The sequence below is a fragment of the Aspergillus affinis genome (assembly GCF_023601865.1).
Source record: "Aspergillus affinis strain CMG 70 chromosome Unknown NODE_178_length_54897_cov_85_078439, whole genome shotgun sequence".
NCBI classification, from domain to species: Eukaryota; Fungi; Ascomycota; class Eurotiomycetes; order Eurotiales; family Aspergillaceae; genus Aspergillus; species Aspergillus affinis.
Genome location: NW_026515959.1, coordinates 41049 through 54897, shown reverse-complemented (window position 1 = coordinate 54897; position 13849 = coordinate 41049). Strand labels below are relative to the sequence as shown.

Here is a 13849-nt window from a genome sequence, read left to right as displayed (position 1 = left end):
GCGAAGCGCCTGCATAGCCTGTCGTTTCAATAGATAGGCTCCATCAGGTTAATAGAATTTTGATTGATTGATTGATTCCCTAACACTCCTAAGAGCATACTTCAGAGTAGCAACACACTTAAATGCCACATCAGACCATCGCCCACTCCTGACAAACCTACCGAGGGGACAGAAATCTATAGAAACATCGCGAAGATTAATGTTTAATACATTAGACCACTCCCGCTTTCTCACACTACTCGCCTCGGATATTGACAGCATCAGGAGTACAGCAGGAACCAAGGAGGAACTAGATTATCTAGCAAACAGGATAACTCAAGCCATCTACAGTGCATATACAGCGTCTGCGAACAAGTCTTTACCCCAAGGAGGCGGCCAACCCTGGTAGAATACCGAATACAAGGAGGCACTACGAGACTACTGACTAGGCCTCTACACACAAAAAGGCTTCTGGCAGGAGTTTCGAAGAGCCCAAAGGCAATACTGGAGAAACAAGATCAGCGCAGTAACTGAGAGCAAGGAGGTCTTTAATATGGCCAAATGGCATAAATAAACGGGCTCTTACCGAAGCCCCCAAATGAAAGAGTACCGAAGTCATGCAAGCATTCATCTTCTTCGCTCGCCACTTGGATTCTGCCCTTCGACCCCATCCATCACCTCGCAAAAATCCCTCCTCTACTGGACCTGCACCCGCACGCCTCGACTTCCGGCTCGAGGAAATCCAATGACAAAGTTTCGAACCCAGCGCACATCGGATGAAACGGTGTCAAACAGCGAGAGTCGGGGTCCGTTCGGTCGGAATAGAATCGCCGTGGTCAGATAGAGTTCCGCCAACGCGAGGCTGCACACGCGAACGAGAAGGGAGAAGAGAGGAAAGTATCAGTACAGCTCGACTGAAAATCCACGTAAAGCAACAGGATGATCAGGGGGGTGGGGCTTTACTTGCTTCCCAGACAGGCTCGGGATCCCTTAGTGAAAGGGACATAGTTCCGGTCCATGCGTGAATCGTACGATCCTAGCCATCGCTCCGGGCGAAACTCGAGTGGATCCGCCCACACCGCGGGGTCGGTGTGCATCTGGTAGATAGACATCCCGACGGGAGTCTGGAGAATTATTTTAGCGTGTGAGAGGCCCTCCTGGAGCCGCGATGACCTTTTCCCTGGGGCGTGTGGGACTAACGTACGTGCTTGGGTATGGTCCACTGCTTGTATTGGAGGGCAACTTCGGGGGAGCAACGAGCTAGATTGCCTACCAAGCCATAGAGTCTGGAGATTCATGGTTAGTCCCCCGAGTGACAGATAGGCGGAGGGGGATAGTAGTGGCTACTACTGACCGAAGTGCCTCCTTGATGCAGCCTTGAAGATACGCCACTCTTTCCAAATCCGCCCATCGCGGCGACTGGGCTGGATAGCACGCCATCACCTCGCATAGCTCTTCCCGGAGACGCTTTTCTATGCGCGGATCGCTGAGCACGTGGTACACGATCATGGAGAGGGTATGCGCGCTGGTGAACGTCCCCGCGATGAGAATCACCATCGACTCGGCCTGCAGGCGGGCAGTGGACTTCTCGGATGGGGCAATCTCACTGCTGAGAAGATGGTGGAAGACTGAATGGGGTGCAGTCGAAGTGACGCCAACAGTGTCGCTCTCCATCTGGCTGCGGATCTTTTCGATATAGTCTCGGCCCATCTATGCCACTCTTTTTTTAATTTATGCGGTTGTGGAACACGAGGAGGCAGTTATCCATCGTTGCATACCTTGCCCACCATCGTACTGGAGATACCCTTCGGATAGACCCGTTCCACGAAGGCAGATGGCATCATCTGCATCAGACTAGAGGGTATGAATGATCAGACGCAATTAGGACAAATTCATTCGGATTGGTCGGACGTACCGATTTAACCAACTAAAGCATCGAAACAAAGGGGCTACCAGCACCGTCTTGTGCATGAGCTCGTGCCTAGCCGCAGCAGGTAAGGTCATCAGCAGCCATGTCGACACTTTTTTTTTGGGGAAAGGATCCTCAAGCCCACATACCAAGCCGGCGAGAAATCCTTGTCCTCGAGTAACCTTGGCGTAGTGCCACAGGTCACATGCGCGATAATGTCTCCCGTCAGCGCCATGAAGGCATGGTCAACATGAACGACCGTCTTCGTCGCCGCGAGGGATTGCAGTCGCTGGTCAAGAACGCGCACTTTCCATATGATTGTACTTTCAAAGTCTGTGATGCTCTTCCGCGAAAAGAAGGACTCAAGGTGCCTTCGCCTGTGTCGGTGCAGCTCATGCGGGACGGTGAGATGATGGGAGTCTTTCAGGAGAGTTCTCAAGTCAACGAAGATAGTCACAATGAAGGAGATGAAGCTAACCCTGAAACCCATTTCCTTCTCTGCCTCGAGCCCACATGTCCGTCCGCCGTGTGGAGCCTGCCACATACAGCTGGTGGTAAAAGCCAGAGTCACGAATGGATAGCTCCCAGGGACTAATCCGCACAATGGGGCCTTGCCACTGATCGTCAGCCCTACGATCCGGTGGGGATTCACTCTGCATGCTCACCGTATTCGTCATGTATGTCCATAATCTTTCGACCCCATTGTCCGTCCTTGACGAGTTGGTAGTAAAACTCATACCATTCGGTGGCAGCCGCCAGTCGCGGTCCCGGAAAATGTGCAATTGGGGAGAGATAAAGGCGGTAAACCACCACAGCAGTGCCATAGATGAAGAAAGAACCCACGAGATAGACGGCGAGGCCGGTGTAATTGACCGTTGCCCCAAGCTGGGGAATGGTCCTGTTCTGAAGCCATGCTGGGAGTACCTCGGTCGACATGATTGACGTTGACAGAGGAGGAAGCATGGGATGTGCGATCGGAACTTCGCCCTGTCGACTACAATTGCTGTCTTACCTACAATGGGAGAACTCCACATCCACCAAAACAATTGCTTAATTTGATCTCGGAAAACTTGACGCTGTGGAATGGAACCCTGGAGATTTCCCCATCGGGAACATCTCCGACTTCGGCACAGTAACCAATTCGGGCAAACCATCCATCTTCACATACTGGCACGGATTGAATCACCTCACCCTCTCTTTATTTACGGAAAATCGGGGTCCGGCAGTTGTTACCGGACAACCCTACGATGAATCAAATCCTTGAAGCGGTGCGCTATTGGCTCGGCAGTGCAAAGCAGACTTCGCGCCGAAATGATCTCGACCCGTATGAAGCTTTTCCGGTCCACTTTATAGATCAAGCTGGAATCATTCGAGATTCTATCATCACCTACACTTTTCGATACAATTATATCCTGGAACCAACCAAGCTTCAAGATGCTTTGGTCCGGTTGCTGCAGTCTGGGGATTGGCGAAAAATGAGCGGCCGCTTACGCCGCCAGATTGACGGACAGCTCGTCATTCACGTCTATGCCAATGTCAAGGATCACCCTCCGATCCGTTTCTCGCACGTCTCCTATGACGTCCCCGTCCATGAACACCCGTTAGGATGCCGCCTGCCTCAGCCCACCGGCTCGACCCCGTCGATTCAGGAAGGCTGGCATCAGTTTCGGGCCTTCAGCGTGCCGCCGGATCTCCCCAATCATATCAGCCACTACTTGCGGAGCGACGAGCCGCTTTTGTCGCTGCGCATCGTCTCCTTTGCGGATACCACCCTGGTTTCCATCACGTTTCCCCACGCCGTCACCGACGCGATGGGCACGGCGGGCTTCCTGCGAGCCTGGTCGGCGATGCTCCGGGAACGTCCCGATGAGGTCCCGCCGCTGCTCGGGGCCAAGGCGGATATCCTGGCATCGGTGGGCTCCGGCGACGACGAGCAGGCTCAGTGCCCCTACGTCCTGGAGCACTGGCGGCTCCGGGGCCTGGCCCTGGTCCGACTGATCTTGCGGGTCGGGTGGGATCGTCTCACAGAACGGAACATCCAGGTCCGCACCATCTACCTGCCGGTCGCGTTCGTCGCGGAGCTGCGGCAGATCGCCCAGTCGGAATGCAGCCACCAGCCTGGGAAGGAGGAGAAGAGTGCTCCCACGTTCCTCAGCGACGGCGATCTGATCGCCGCCTGGGGCGCCCAGATGATTCTCTGCGCCCGGGCCCAGCGGCAACGGCCGGCGATCATCTGCAACGTGTTCGACCTGCGCCGTCGCGTCGCGGGGCTCTCCCCGCGGTCCGGGGGCGTCTTTCTGCAGAACCTAATTCTTCCCGTCACCACGGTGATCGGGCCCGCTCCCCACGGAGAAGACTCGTCCATCGTCTCCGTGGGCCACCTCGCCTGTCGCATCCGGCAGACCATCTGGGAGCAGGCCACGGATGGGCAGGCGCGCCGGCTCCTGCGGGTCGTGCGCGCGACCATCGCGAAGACCGGGCTGATGCCCTTGTTCGGGAGGGCCGATGCCACCATCATTGCCTGCACGAATTGGTCCAAGGCCAACTTTCGAGATGCCGCACACTTCGGCCCATCAGCGGCTCGGCACAGCAGCGGTCCGGAGGACGAGTCCGGGGCCTGTGTCGCGTATGCAGGGACCACCATGGGCACCACCGATCACCCGCGCGATACATTAGTGATTTATGGACAGGACAACGCCGGGAACTATTGGATTCATGGATACCTGCGGGACGAAACATGGACCCTGATTCAGAGAGTTTTTGGTTCACGTCAGCCGGGAGCAAGCACCTAGATTTGATTTGTTGGGCCAACTGGAGAGGTAGGGCGAGAAAACCTAGGCAGGCCGGGGGGCACTTAACATATGGGGGGTTATCCGATTAACTAAAAGGGTAGAAAAGGGAGGAAATCTAGCGGTAGTTCCAATCTAGAAGAGGTTTGGGGACAAGCAACCGCCGTGCAGGTTGGCTTAAGCCCCCCCACTATCACACACTGAAGTTATTTCCATGGTTTCCATCCCCAATTACTATATCGGTCAAGTCTCGATTCATCGGTATAGTCATCCCGACACCGCCACCTCGACGGTCATCTTCTGCGAGACGCTGAGTGGCGTCATCATGGTCTTCATCGCGGAGAACATCTTTACCAACCGGCTGGCCCGGTTCCCTCAATCAGATCCCAGTGCCATTCTCGCCCTCAGTGCTTCAGTGCTACTTAGCTCCGCGACCGTGTCTCTCCCCTACCATCTATCCGGCTGTTCGAGTCGCTTGTACTCTCTCTCTAGAGAATAGTAGCCAAAGATTAGCTATCGAGAGGGTCTGTTCTAGTTTGAAACAATAGATCAGGAGCCTTAAACCTTTATATTATTCTCCGAAGCTCAATACAGTATAAGCATAAGACCCTAGCTTTTCTCTTCTAACTACACCGATAATCCTTAATATCTGGCCTTTACCTCACACGTTAATTGATGTTCAACCTTCTGCAACTCCAAGCTTTCAACTTTCCAGAACGTCATCGACCATGACTTTAACATGGCGATGGATCATGGCATTTCCACAATCATCCCACTGAGTCGACGTGTCATCCGTCTCGTAGAGCGTCATCTTCAGCGTGCTGAAGAAGTTGGCCAGGCAGAGATACAGTTCCATCCATGCCACCCTAAGGCAAAACACAGTCAGGAGGGTTGTTTGCGGACAGCATTGAACAGAGACGGTGGGCTTTTTCTTACGTGAGACCAATACAGGATCGGGATCCCTTTCCGAAAACCATCAGCCAATGGTCCAAGTCGTCCTTTTCGAGCCATCGCTCCGGGATGAAGCGCGCGGGGTCCGGGAATATGTCCGGGTTGTCGTGGACGGTGCGGATGGCTACGGAAACTGAGGTCTGGTGATGCCCAGAGAAAAATAGTGTGTGTCAGATGGGGCACTTTCTGTGGATTTTCTTTCTCTTTGCAAAAGGTTGCATGCTAAAAAAAGGACAGGAGGGTTATGACTTATGAGGGGATGGACTTACACCGGCAGGTAAATGGTGTCCGGCCCAGGTCTTGCCTCCAGCGGGAACGACACGGGGCAATACGCCCGGGACGGGGGAGGAGAGTCGGAGAGACTCCTTTATGACTGCGGTCTGTATGTGTCGCGCAAGCTCGTGTCAGTCAGCTCACAAAGTCGCCTGGGTAGGAAATGGGGGTTGGGGGGGCGGCGGCCGAGCGAGTTGGAGACGCACCAGGTACGGAAGTTTGCACGCATCCCGATGCTCGATCAATCCATCGAAGGTTCTCTTGACATCTTTGAGCTCGTCGAGAAGCTTCTGCAGCTTTTGGGGGTCTCGCAGGAGATAGTAGGTGGCCATGCTGATGGTCAGACTGGTGGTGTGGGTGCCCGCAAAGCAGAAGGAGTAGGTCTCGTCCACCACGCTCGCTTTACTCAAGGGATGTTCCCCGCCGTCCGGCTGCAGGAGCAGGTCCAAGATCGTCTTGCGACCGTCCTCCGCCGTCCGGACGCCTTTTTTGTGTTTGTTCTCTCGCTCCTCGATCCACTGGGTGACTTTCTGCTCGGGGGTTCCCAAACTGCATCAGCCTCTCGTTATCTTGGCGGTAAATAAACTTCATGCCCCTTACCTTGCGAAACTGCGCATCCCCGGGTAAGAGCCAGTTGGACAGCCAGCTCGGCATGCTGGCGGAGAGGGCGGCGAGCATGGGGAAATGCTTCATCAGGAAGAAGTTGGCCGAAAAGGTGCGCAGGACGGCAAAGAAGGGGGGCTCTTCTTCTTCCGCCTCGATCATATACAGCTGCTCGTCGCATAGAACTCGCATGATGGTGTCAACCTATTTAGGGTCGTCAGGAAACAGGAGCAATCTAAGCATGAAACCACGACAAGAGGTGGAGAAGACTAGAAAATTCACCGTCACTCCAGTGTACAGGCGCTGGATGTCGAGAGGAATTTGGTTCTGATGAGCAGACTTGGCCCGGGCCAGCGCGCGACGAATGATATTGAGGACAATGGGGCCCAGCTCATCGATAGACTTGGCTGAGAACAAGTTGTTTATCATCTTCCGGCGCTGGCGGTGATAGACAGGATCGACCAGGGCGGGAAGAGCCTCGCTGATCCCGCCCGAGGTTTGAAAGAAGTTGGGGTCCTTAAGGTAATGGGAACCAGAGGAGTAGATCCTATTATTTCACTCTCTATTAGTTCTGGAGAGGTTGGGGGGAGTGTTTGGAAAGAATCGGTTGCGCGCCCTCACTCGTGGAAAAACTCCGGGTCGCCCACATGAACCCGGTCGGGACTGACGCGAACCACAGGCCCTACATACAGGTTCCACAAGGTGAGATGCGGTATTCAACTTGAGAAAAACAATACCAGTCCAGACTGACCATATTTAGCATGAAGAACGGGATAGGTCTTCACGTAGTGACCCCCAAGAATCACATCTTCATAAAACTCATACCAGCTGGTCGCACGTGCCAAGAAGGGCCCAGGTATTTTTCGAAGTGGATGGAAACAAAGGCGATATGCGATGAGAACACCAGAATAAAATATGAATGCCAGTATAAGCCCCAGAAGAGCCTGGCCAGATATGACTTTCTGCAGAAATGGCGAAATGGCTTGGGAGATCGCCGCCAGGCTTTCTGCGACGAGACCCATGGCAAATTGTGTAGCAGCTTGGGATGATTAGCGTTTGAAGATGTAAACTCTGGCAAGCACGAGAATGTTTTTCCGCTGATATAGTGTGAGAACCTGCTATAAAAGGGTATACAAAGAGATGTCACTTCATCGTTCTAGGGCTTATTGACGGATCCGACCCATCGGAGCATTTCCCGATCCGGTAATTCTACACCTCGGCAACTGAAAGCAGTCACCCCGAAATGAGCCAGGAATTGTCCCACCCCCTCTCTTTAATCTCACATAATCAAGTAGGTCGCCGGTGGAAGCGTATGAGTAGCTCAGGCTTCCACCAGAGAACATGGACTTTCCCTTCTCCCAGCCAGTCGATGTCTCTATTAACCAATTCCAAGTCATACGTCCAGAAGAGTTTAGCCATGAGCAGGTTCATCTCCATATAGGCAAAACTGCTTGATGTCAGAGCTGTAGAGAGATTCCGACGCGTTATATACAAAGGAAGGGATGCTCACTTTCTTCCGATACAGCTCCTGGGTCCCAGTAAGAAAGGCTGACTCGCCTCTTTAACATCAGTCGAAGACCGATCGATCCAGCGTTCCGGAACAAAGCTGTTAGGATCCTTGAAGTAACGGGAGTTGTGCGCCGTTGTCCACGGACTAGTGTAAATTTCGGCCTGTAGAAATATGTTTAGAAGAAATATGAGAAACGAAGAGTATTTGTATGTAGAGAAGACCTACGCCTGGAGGAATATATTGGCCATGGAGTTTGAACCCCGGGGAGACACGTGGGGATCCTTGCGACCCGGGCGGGCAGAGTCTAAGCCCTTCGTTGATTACTGCCTGTAAGTAGGGTAGTTGTTGGGCCGCTTGAGCTTTGATCTCGTCGTATGATCGGAAAGCTCCCCGGATCTCCGTGACGAGGCGCTGGAATTTGTCTGGGTGTTGCAAGAGAAAACACGTGGTGGCGGCCAGGAAGGTTGACACGGTCTCACCCCCAGCGATTCTGTGTGGAGAGATCCCCCCCCGCCCCGTGAGCTCATATGCCACCAAAGTCGCAATGCGGGGAGTTGGAAATATCTTACGCGAATGTGGAAACATGAGCTGCCATCTCCTCTTTCTCAACTTCCCCCTTGTGAACTTCATCAACCAATAGACTCACAAAATCCTTTCGTGACACCTTTGCCCGCAGACACCTACGCCCTCCCCCAAAAAACCGCTCGCAGATTAGTTCCACCACGTTCTTCCCTGCAAAGTCGACATTAGCGAGGGGGCTTACCTTTCAACCTGGTCTCTTGCGTAACGGGAGTTTTGGTTCTGCACTAGAACGGACGAGGGGAGCAGATATCGAGCCAGAGTGGCAATGGTGCTGATTCGTCGCAGGTTGTCAATCAAAGTGATGAAGTAGAGATGCGAGACGATCAGATCCCCCCAAAAATGTGGTTTTCCTTTCCATGACAGAGGGCGGCGCAGTTAGCGTCAGCGTCTGGGGGTGTTCGTAGAAAAAGAGAGAACCTACCGGCTTCAAGGCTATGGAAGGATTCGCCAAAGGCCATCTCCCCTAAGATGTCGAATGAGCTCATCTCGTACCATTTGGTCATATTGATTCCCTTGGACCCGGGGGGTGCCTTCTCCCCCACGATCCGCACAAACCTGTCGATAATACCACCGATAATGTCTTCTTGCTCGAGGAGAGCGCGTTGGGAGAAGGCCGGAGCGAGCATCCGGCGCATGGCGGCATGTTTGTGATAATCGCGCTCGCTCCCAAGATCATTTCGCGCAAAGCCGGCACTGAAGACATCGTAGAAAGCCGCCTTCTCGGGCATGGGCCTTTGGGAGGTGGGATGTCCGTAGATCACCTTCCAGGACTCAACCGATCCAAAGGACAGTTCGTTGGGCGAGAGACGCACAATCGGGCCTGAGGTGATTAGCTATGCACCAGGAAAGCGGATGATGATTATGTTCTGAATACCATAGCGTTTGTGCAAGTCCTCAATCGCAAGGTGGACCTTGCCGGTTGAGGTATGAATGAAGCGCCACCACTACCCAAACTATCAATGCGACTGCGCGGTAATTGGGAAGAGAGACAAGGTCATACCAGAGAGGCGCGTCCGAGCAAAGGGCCAGGGAATTGGGCAAGCGGGTGAAAGTAAAGGTTGTAGATCCAAGTGGAGAGACAATAACATACCACCTGGACGTGATCAGCCTCAGTCGAGATTTGACTGGCAGTGCGGGAATAAACCTTACCAACCCCGCTAGAATGGCGGGAGTAGTCCCCAATCCCATCATCTCTTTGCTGTGAATGACTAGACCTTTAGGTGGAACTCCAAGGCGCAAAGGTGAATAGGACTAAACTAAATAATATAGCTCGAGGCTTGATGTTGTTTTAGGGCAAAGACAGTGGAGCAGAACCGATCCGCAGCTCGGCAATTGCTTAATCCGTACTACTCCGAGAGGGACATTAGCCTGGCTGCCTGACTGAGTCTGTACACTAAATACGCAATGGATTCTTCCATCATTCGCCTTCCCTTCCTCCATCCATCCTTCCTTCCTTTTCGCAACTTGTGTTCACTGTCCACTCACTGAAACTCCGGTCATCCGTTCCACGAGACAATTCCTCTCATCATCCAACATAAGCCCAATCCATCGTCTCAATTGCCCACTCCCATCACCTATCAACAACCATGTCCCTAGTTTCCCGAGTCCCCTTCCAGCTGTCAGGCCGTTACGCCGACCGCAATTGCTGGGAGGCCCTGCAGGGCCCCGGCGATTCCCGTGTTACCGCCGCCGAGATTATCCAGGATGAAGGCCTCATCGACGCCTGGGCCGACAAAGTGGTGTTGGTCACGGGTGTCTCGTCGGGCATCGGGGTCGAGACGGTGCATGCGATCGCCGCGTCCGGCGCGACGGTGTTTGGCACCGCGCGCAATCTGCAGAAGGCGCAGGAGGCACTTGGCGCCGAGCTGCTGAGCACCGGCCGGGTGCATCTGCTGTACATGGACCAAACCGAGCTGGCCAGTGTACGGGCCTGCGCGGACGAATTCCGCCGCCAGAGCCCACAGCGCCGGCTGAATGTGATCATCAACAACGCCGCGGTCATGAATCCCCCAGAGAGCAGGACAGCGGATGGCTTCGAGCTGCAGTTCGGCACTAACCATCTGTCCCACTTCCTGCTGTTCTGGCTCCTGAAAGACCTTCTCCTTGCCAGCTCCACGCCGGCTTTCCACTCCCGCGTGGTCAGTGTCAGCTCCGCCGCCCACCGGTACGGGCCCGTGCAGCTGGAGAACATCAACTTCGACGGCAACTACAATGGCTGGTTGGCCTACGGATCCAGCAAGACAGCCAACATCTACATGACGAATCAGATCGAGCGGCTCTACGGATCCCAGGGTCTCCACGGGTACAGCGTGCATCCGGGTGCCTTCGTCAGTCCCAATCTGCAGAAGTACTCGGCCACAGAGATGGAGGCTGTTTTATCAGACGAGAAGTGCCTGAAATACATGACCAGCTTGCAGCAGGCCTGTGCCACGAGCGTGTACGGCGCCGTGTCGAGTGAGTTGGAGGGCCAGGGAGCATTATATCTAGAAGGCGCGTCGGTGACGGTCCACCCCTGCCCCTCGGATGGGGATGCGATCGAATATGGCTATGCCGCTTATGCGTTCGATCAGGAGAAAGAGGAAAAGCTGTGGGAGCTGAGTAAGGAGTGGGCCAAGGTAGAATAGATCTCTAGATTTTTGGCTCGGGTTTGAGGGGCCAGTCTGGAGAAATCTAGCGGGTATTCTGTGTCAATAACACTTCAATGCATAAGACCTGTCTCTGTAGGAGCAGTCCCATCTTTTCCAAAGCTCAAACAGACCCTTGACTGAAGGAATCGCTCGCTGGCACGGTACTTGGGGTTAAGATAGGTGATCCATCAAACTATGATCTGACAACAATCAAGACTAGGATAGAATTTATTGCGATGTCAAAATCTATCGACATAAGTTTTGTTCTAGAAGGACATATTTATCATGCGAGTCTCTCGGACAGACTCGCCCTCCGGGCCCAAATAACGGCCGGTTTTGAAGCTGTGCAAGGAATCAGAAAAAGTCGGCAAGAATCGTTGTTCAAATCATTAATGGCTGGGCTCTTACCTCCAATACAGATTCCCCAGCGCCACATTGCGACACGCATCCACAAATTTGAGGACTTGCCGATCGACATCCTCCCCCCAGATGGGCATATTCGCTAAGGCACTGTACCAGCGCCTGTAGCAGTTGTTGAGCATCTCACTGATCTTGTCGACCGCTTCCTGCATTGAGAGATCCTTTTTTTGGAGCAAGGTGATCAGGTTGTGGTCGACACCCAGTTTCTGCACAAATCAGCCAGCTCTCCAACTACATCTCGTGTTGGTACGGTAAGATAAAACTCACCAGGTCCTTCTTGTATGACAGAATATCATTCACCCTAGGGGTTTGTGTCAGTATGATGTTATGGACTTTTGTCATCCTGGAGAAAAAAAAAAGGGGGGGGGGGGAAGGGTTCGCTAACAGAAGCACCAGGTCCGCTGAGACAGTCATGCATTCCTGAAGGCAGGGGTGATCGATAATGCTCCTCGAAAGATCAATACCCAGAGCGAATCTGGGACCACGCAAATCAGTAACTAGGCCTCAAGAAACACCAAATTAGAACTGCTCACTCTGTTAGTGCAATGGCTGGGAAGGCTCCGATCGTTCTTCGTCGCATGCTCATATACTCCTGCACCTCTCGCGAGAACATGCGGCTCTCCTGCTGGACCCGAACTTGGGCAAGGAGACCGTCAAAAAAGTGCTGATGTCTCTCTTTCCACCGATCCCGCAGATCTAAGCTTGCGTTGTCAGCACACCACCGAACTTGTTGGGGAAAGACCCGGGATCTGTAGTTTGTTTTTACCAGGTGATGATCTCTAAAATCCCCCACGCAGGCGAAATGTTAGTGCTGGTCGAACGTGCAGGGGAAAGGGAGGGGTTTATCTCCCTTACCTTCTTCAACCGGTACCAACACGTCTGAAATACGTGTCGGATGGGGTTCTCCTCCGAGCGCACGACAGGGGCGTCATCCTCCATGAGCGCCAGCGTCTGTTTGATCTCCTCATCGGCAGCCGCTAGATTGGTGCTGAGATGACCCTCGTCGAATTCTAGACAGACACCGGAGCAAGAAAACATTTGTCAGCCTTTATCGGACTTCTTCTTCACGAGCTTGGGGGGAAAGGGGGAGATTAGGAAATTAATTTCTCCCTTGTACGCACGGTCATCAAAGAGGAAAACCTGACAGGTGCCCCGCGTCGGTTAGCAGACGAAGGCAGGATGGCGGCGTGGTAGATTCACAACTAACCCAGTGGTTCCAATCAACCATCATTCGAAGCGCCTCCTCGTCGCAGTAGGGGGCCCAGATGGAGGCCAGGTACGCCAGATCTACTTTGGAGTTGCGGGCCGCCCATTGCTGGCTGGCGGAGATGGTTCTAAGGGGATGAACTGTGTTAAATTGCTCCGGCGAGGGGTGTCGCCTCTGATGCATACCTGGCTATCCAAGCATCGGCCTTGAACTTCACCTCGTGATAATGGGGATTTACAACGGGCTTGACGGCCATTATAGAGGAGAACATATCCGGCACATGGATGTAGTGTGGCGACACATTGAGACTAGATGTCTCAGACATTAAGCTCGTCGCCGGCGACCCAGCAACAGGACTCGAGTCGAAGTCTGAGGAGATGGTGCCCGATGCAGCGATAACATCCATGATCCGACACCAGGGCAGATTTGTAATCTTGTATATCACTTCAAATGGCAGAGACAATCGAGTTCTGGGTCTCAAAGATGAATGATGATAAGCTGCGGGCTGCAACTCTGGTATTACACGAAGGATGAAGTTATGTATGGTTACCCGAGAATATCACTTCATGTTCAGATTAAGGAGTATACTGTAAAATACCTCACGTCCGACCAATCGGACGAATGCCTCCTCATTGGGAGATTCGATGGGGTTACCCATCAGGGAAACCCTCCGAGGCCGCCCAGAAGGCCCGGAACAGACTCCGCTTTATTGCCTCGTGTGATTTCAGGGCTTATCATTCACGGACTCGGTTTCCAACCTGCTTACTTTTATAACCTGCTTACTTTTATAACCTGCTTGCTGATAGCTCATACTATGATACTTCTCCACTCATTACCCGGTCAATACACTGTAGAGCAAGTGATGAATGTACTTTGAATATGAGTTGTTATAAAGATACCTATGATGATATCAATATTTGACATCACACGCCAGGTTGATCTTGTATAAGAGACAAGTGAATCTGAAGTTATCTAGCGTAATCGGGCACCGAACCGCCA

General features: G+C 53.1%; 6 protein-coding genes across 6 annotated transcripts; 2 read left to right on the top strand and 4 right to left on the bottom strand.

Annotated features, from left to right (window-relative positions):
* Positions 1-938: 938 nt before the first annotated feature.
* Positions 939-2824, bottom strand: KD926_003266 (cytochrome P450; the record flags this gene model as incomplete). Its single annotated transcript, XM_053094735.1, has 8 exons — positions 939-1103; positions 1184-1265; positions 1334-1689; positions 1758-1833; positions 1895-1960; positions 2038-2367; positions 2435-2498; positions 2554-2824. The coding sequence occupies 8 exons, from the start codon at positions 2822-2824 to the stop codon at positions 939-941; spliced, it is 1410 nt and encodes a 469-aa protein (XP_052950545.1).
* A 311-nt stretch (positions 2825-3135) lies between these two features.
* Positions 3136-4680, top strand: KD926_003265 (uncharacterized protein; the record flags this gene model as incomplete). Its single annotated transcript, XM_053094733.1, has 1 exon — positions 3136-4680. One exon carries the CDS (start codon positions 3136-3138, stop codon positions 4678-4680), a length of 1545 nt encoding a protein of 514 aa, XP_052950544.1.
* A 700-nt stretch (positions 4681-5380) lies between these two features.
* Positions 5381-7526, bottom strand: KD926_003264 (cytochrome P450; the record flags this gene model as incomplete). Its single annotated transcript, XM_053094732.1, has 8 exons — positions 5381-5543; positions 5614-5768; positions 5898-6008; positions 6108-6431; positions 6502-6708; positions 6787-7051; positions 7126-7186; positions 7256-7526. 8 exons carry the CDS (start codon positions 7524-7526, stop codon positions 5381-5383), a joined length of 1557 nt encoding a protein of 518 aa, XP_052950543.1.
* A 265-nt stretch (positions 7527-7791) lies between these two features.
* Positions 7792-9787, bottom strand: KD926_003263 (cytochrome P450; the record flags this gene model as incomplete). The annotated part of the gene is made up of 8 exons (XM_053094731.1): positions 7792-7951; positions 8015-8175; positions 8240-8504; positions 8778-8946; positions 9018-9416; positions 9471-9540; positions 9597-9689; positions 9746-9787. 8 exons carry the CDS (start codon positions 9785-9787, stop codon positions 7792-7794), a joined length of 1359 nt encoding a protein of 452 aa, XP_052950542.1.
* Positions 9788-10182: 395 nt separating this feature from the next.
* Positions 10183-11220, top strand: KD926_003262 (short-chain dehydrogenase; the record flags this gene model as incomplete). Its single annotated transcript, XM_053094730.1, has 1 exon — positions 10183-11220. One exon carries the CDS (start codon positions 10183-10185, stop codon positions 11218-11220), a length of 1038 nt encoding a protein of 345 aa, XP_052950541.1.
* A 269-nt stretch (positions 11221-11489) lies between these two features.
* On the bottom strand, positions 11490-13256 carry KD926_003261 (terpene synthase family protein; the record flags this gene model as incomplete). Its single annotated transcript, XM_053094729.1, has 9 exons — positions 11490-11565; positions 11632-11849; positions 11911-11944; positions 12029-12118; positions 12177-12344; positions 12410-12653; positions 12765-12783; positions 12851-12977; positions 13036-13256. The coding sequence occupies 9 exons, from the start codon at positions 13254-13256 to the stop codon at positions 11490-11492; spliced, it is 1197 nt and encodes a 398-aa protein (XP_052950540.1).
* Between the last annotated feature and the right edge of the window lie 593 nt (positions 13257-13849).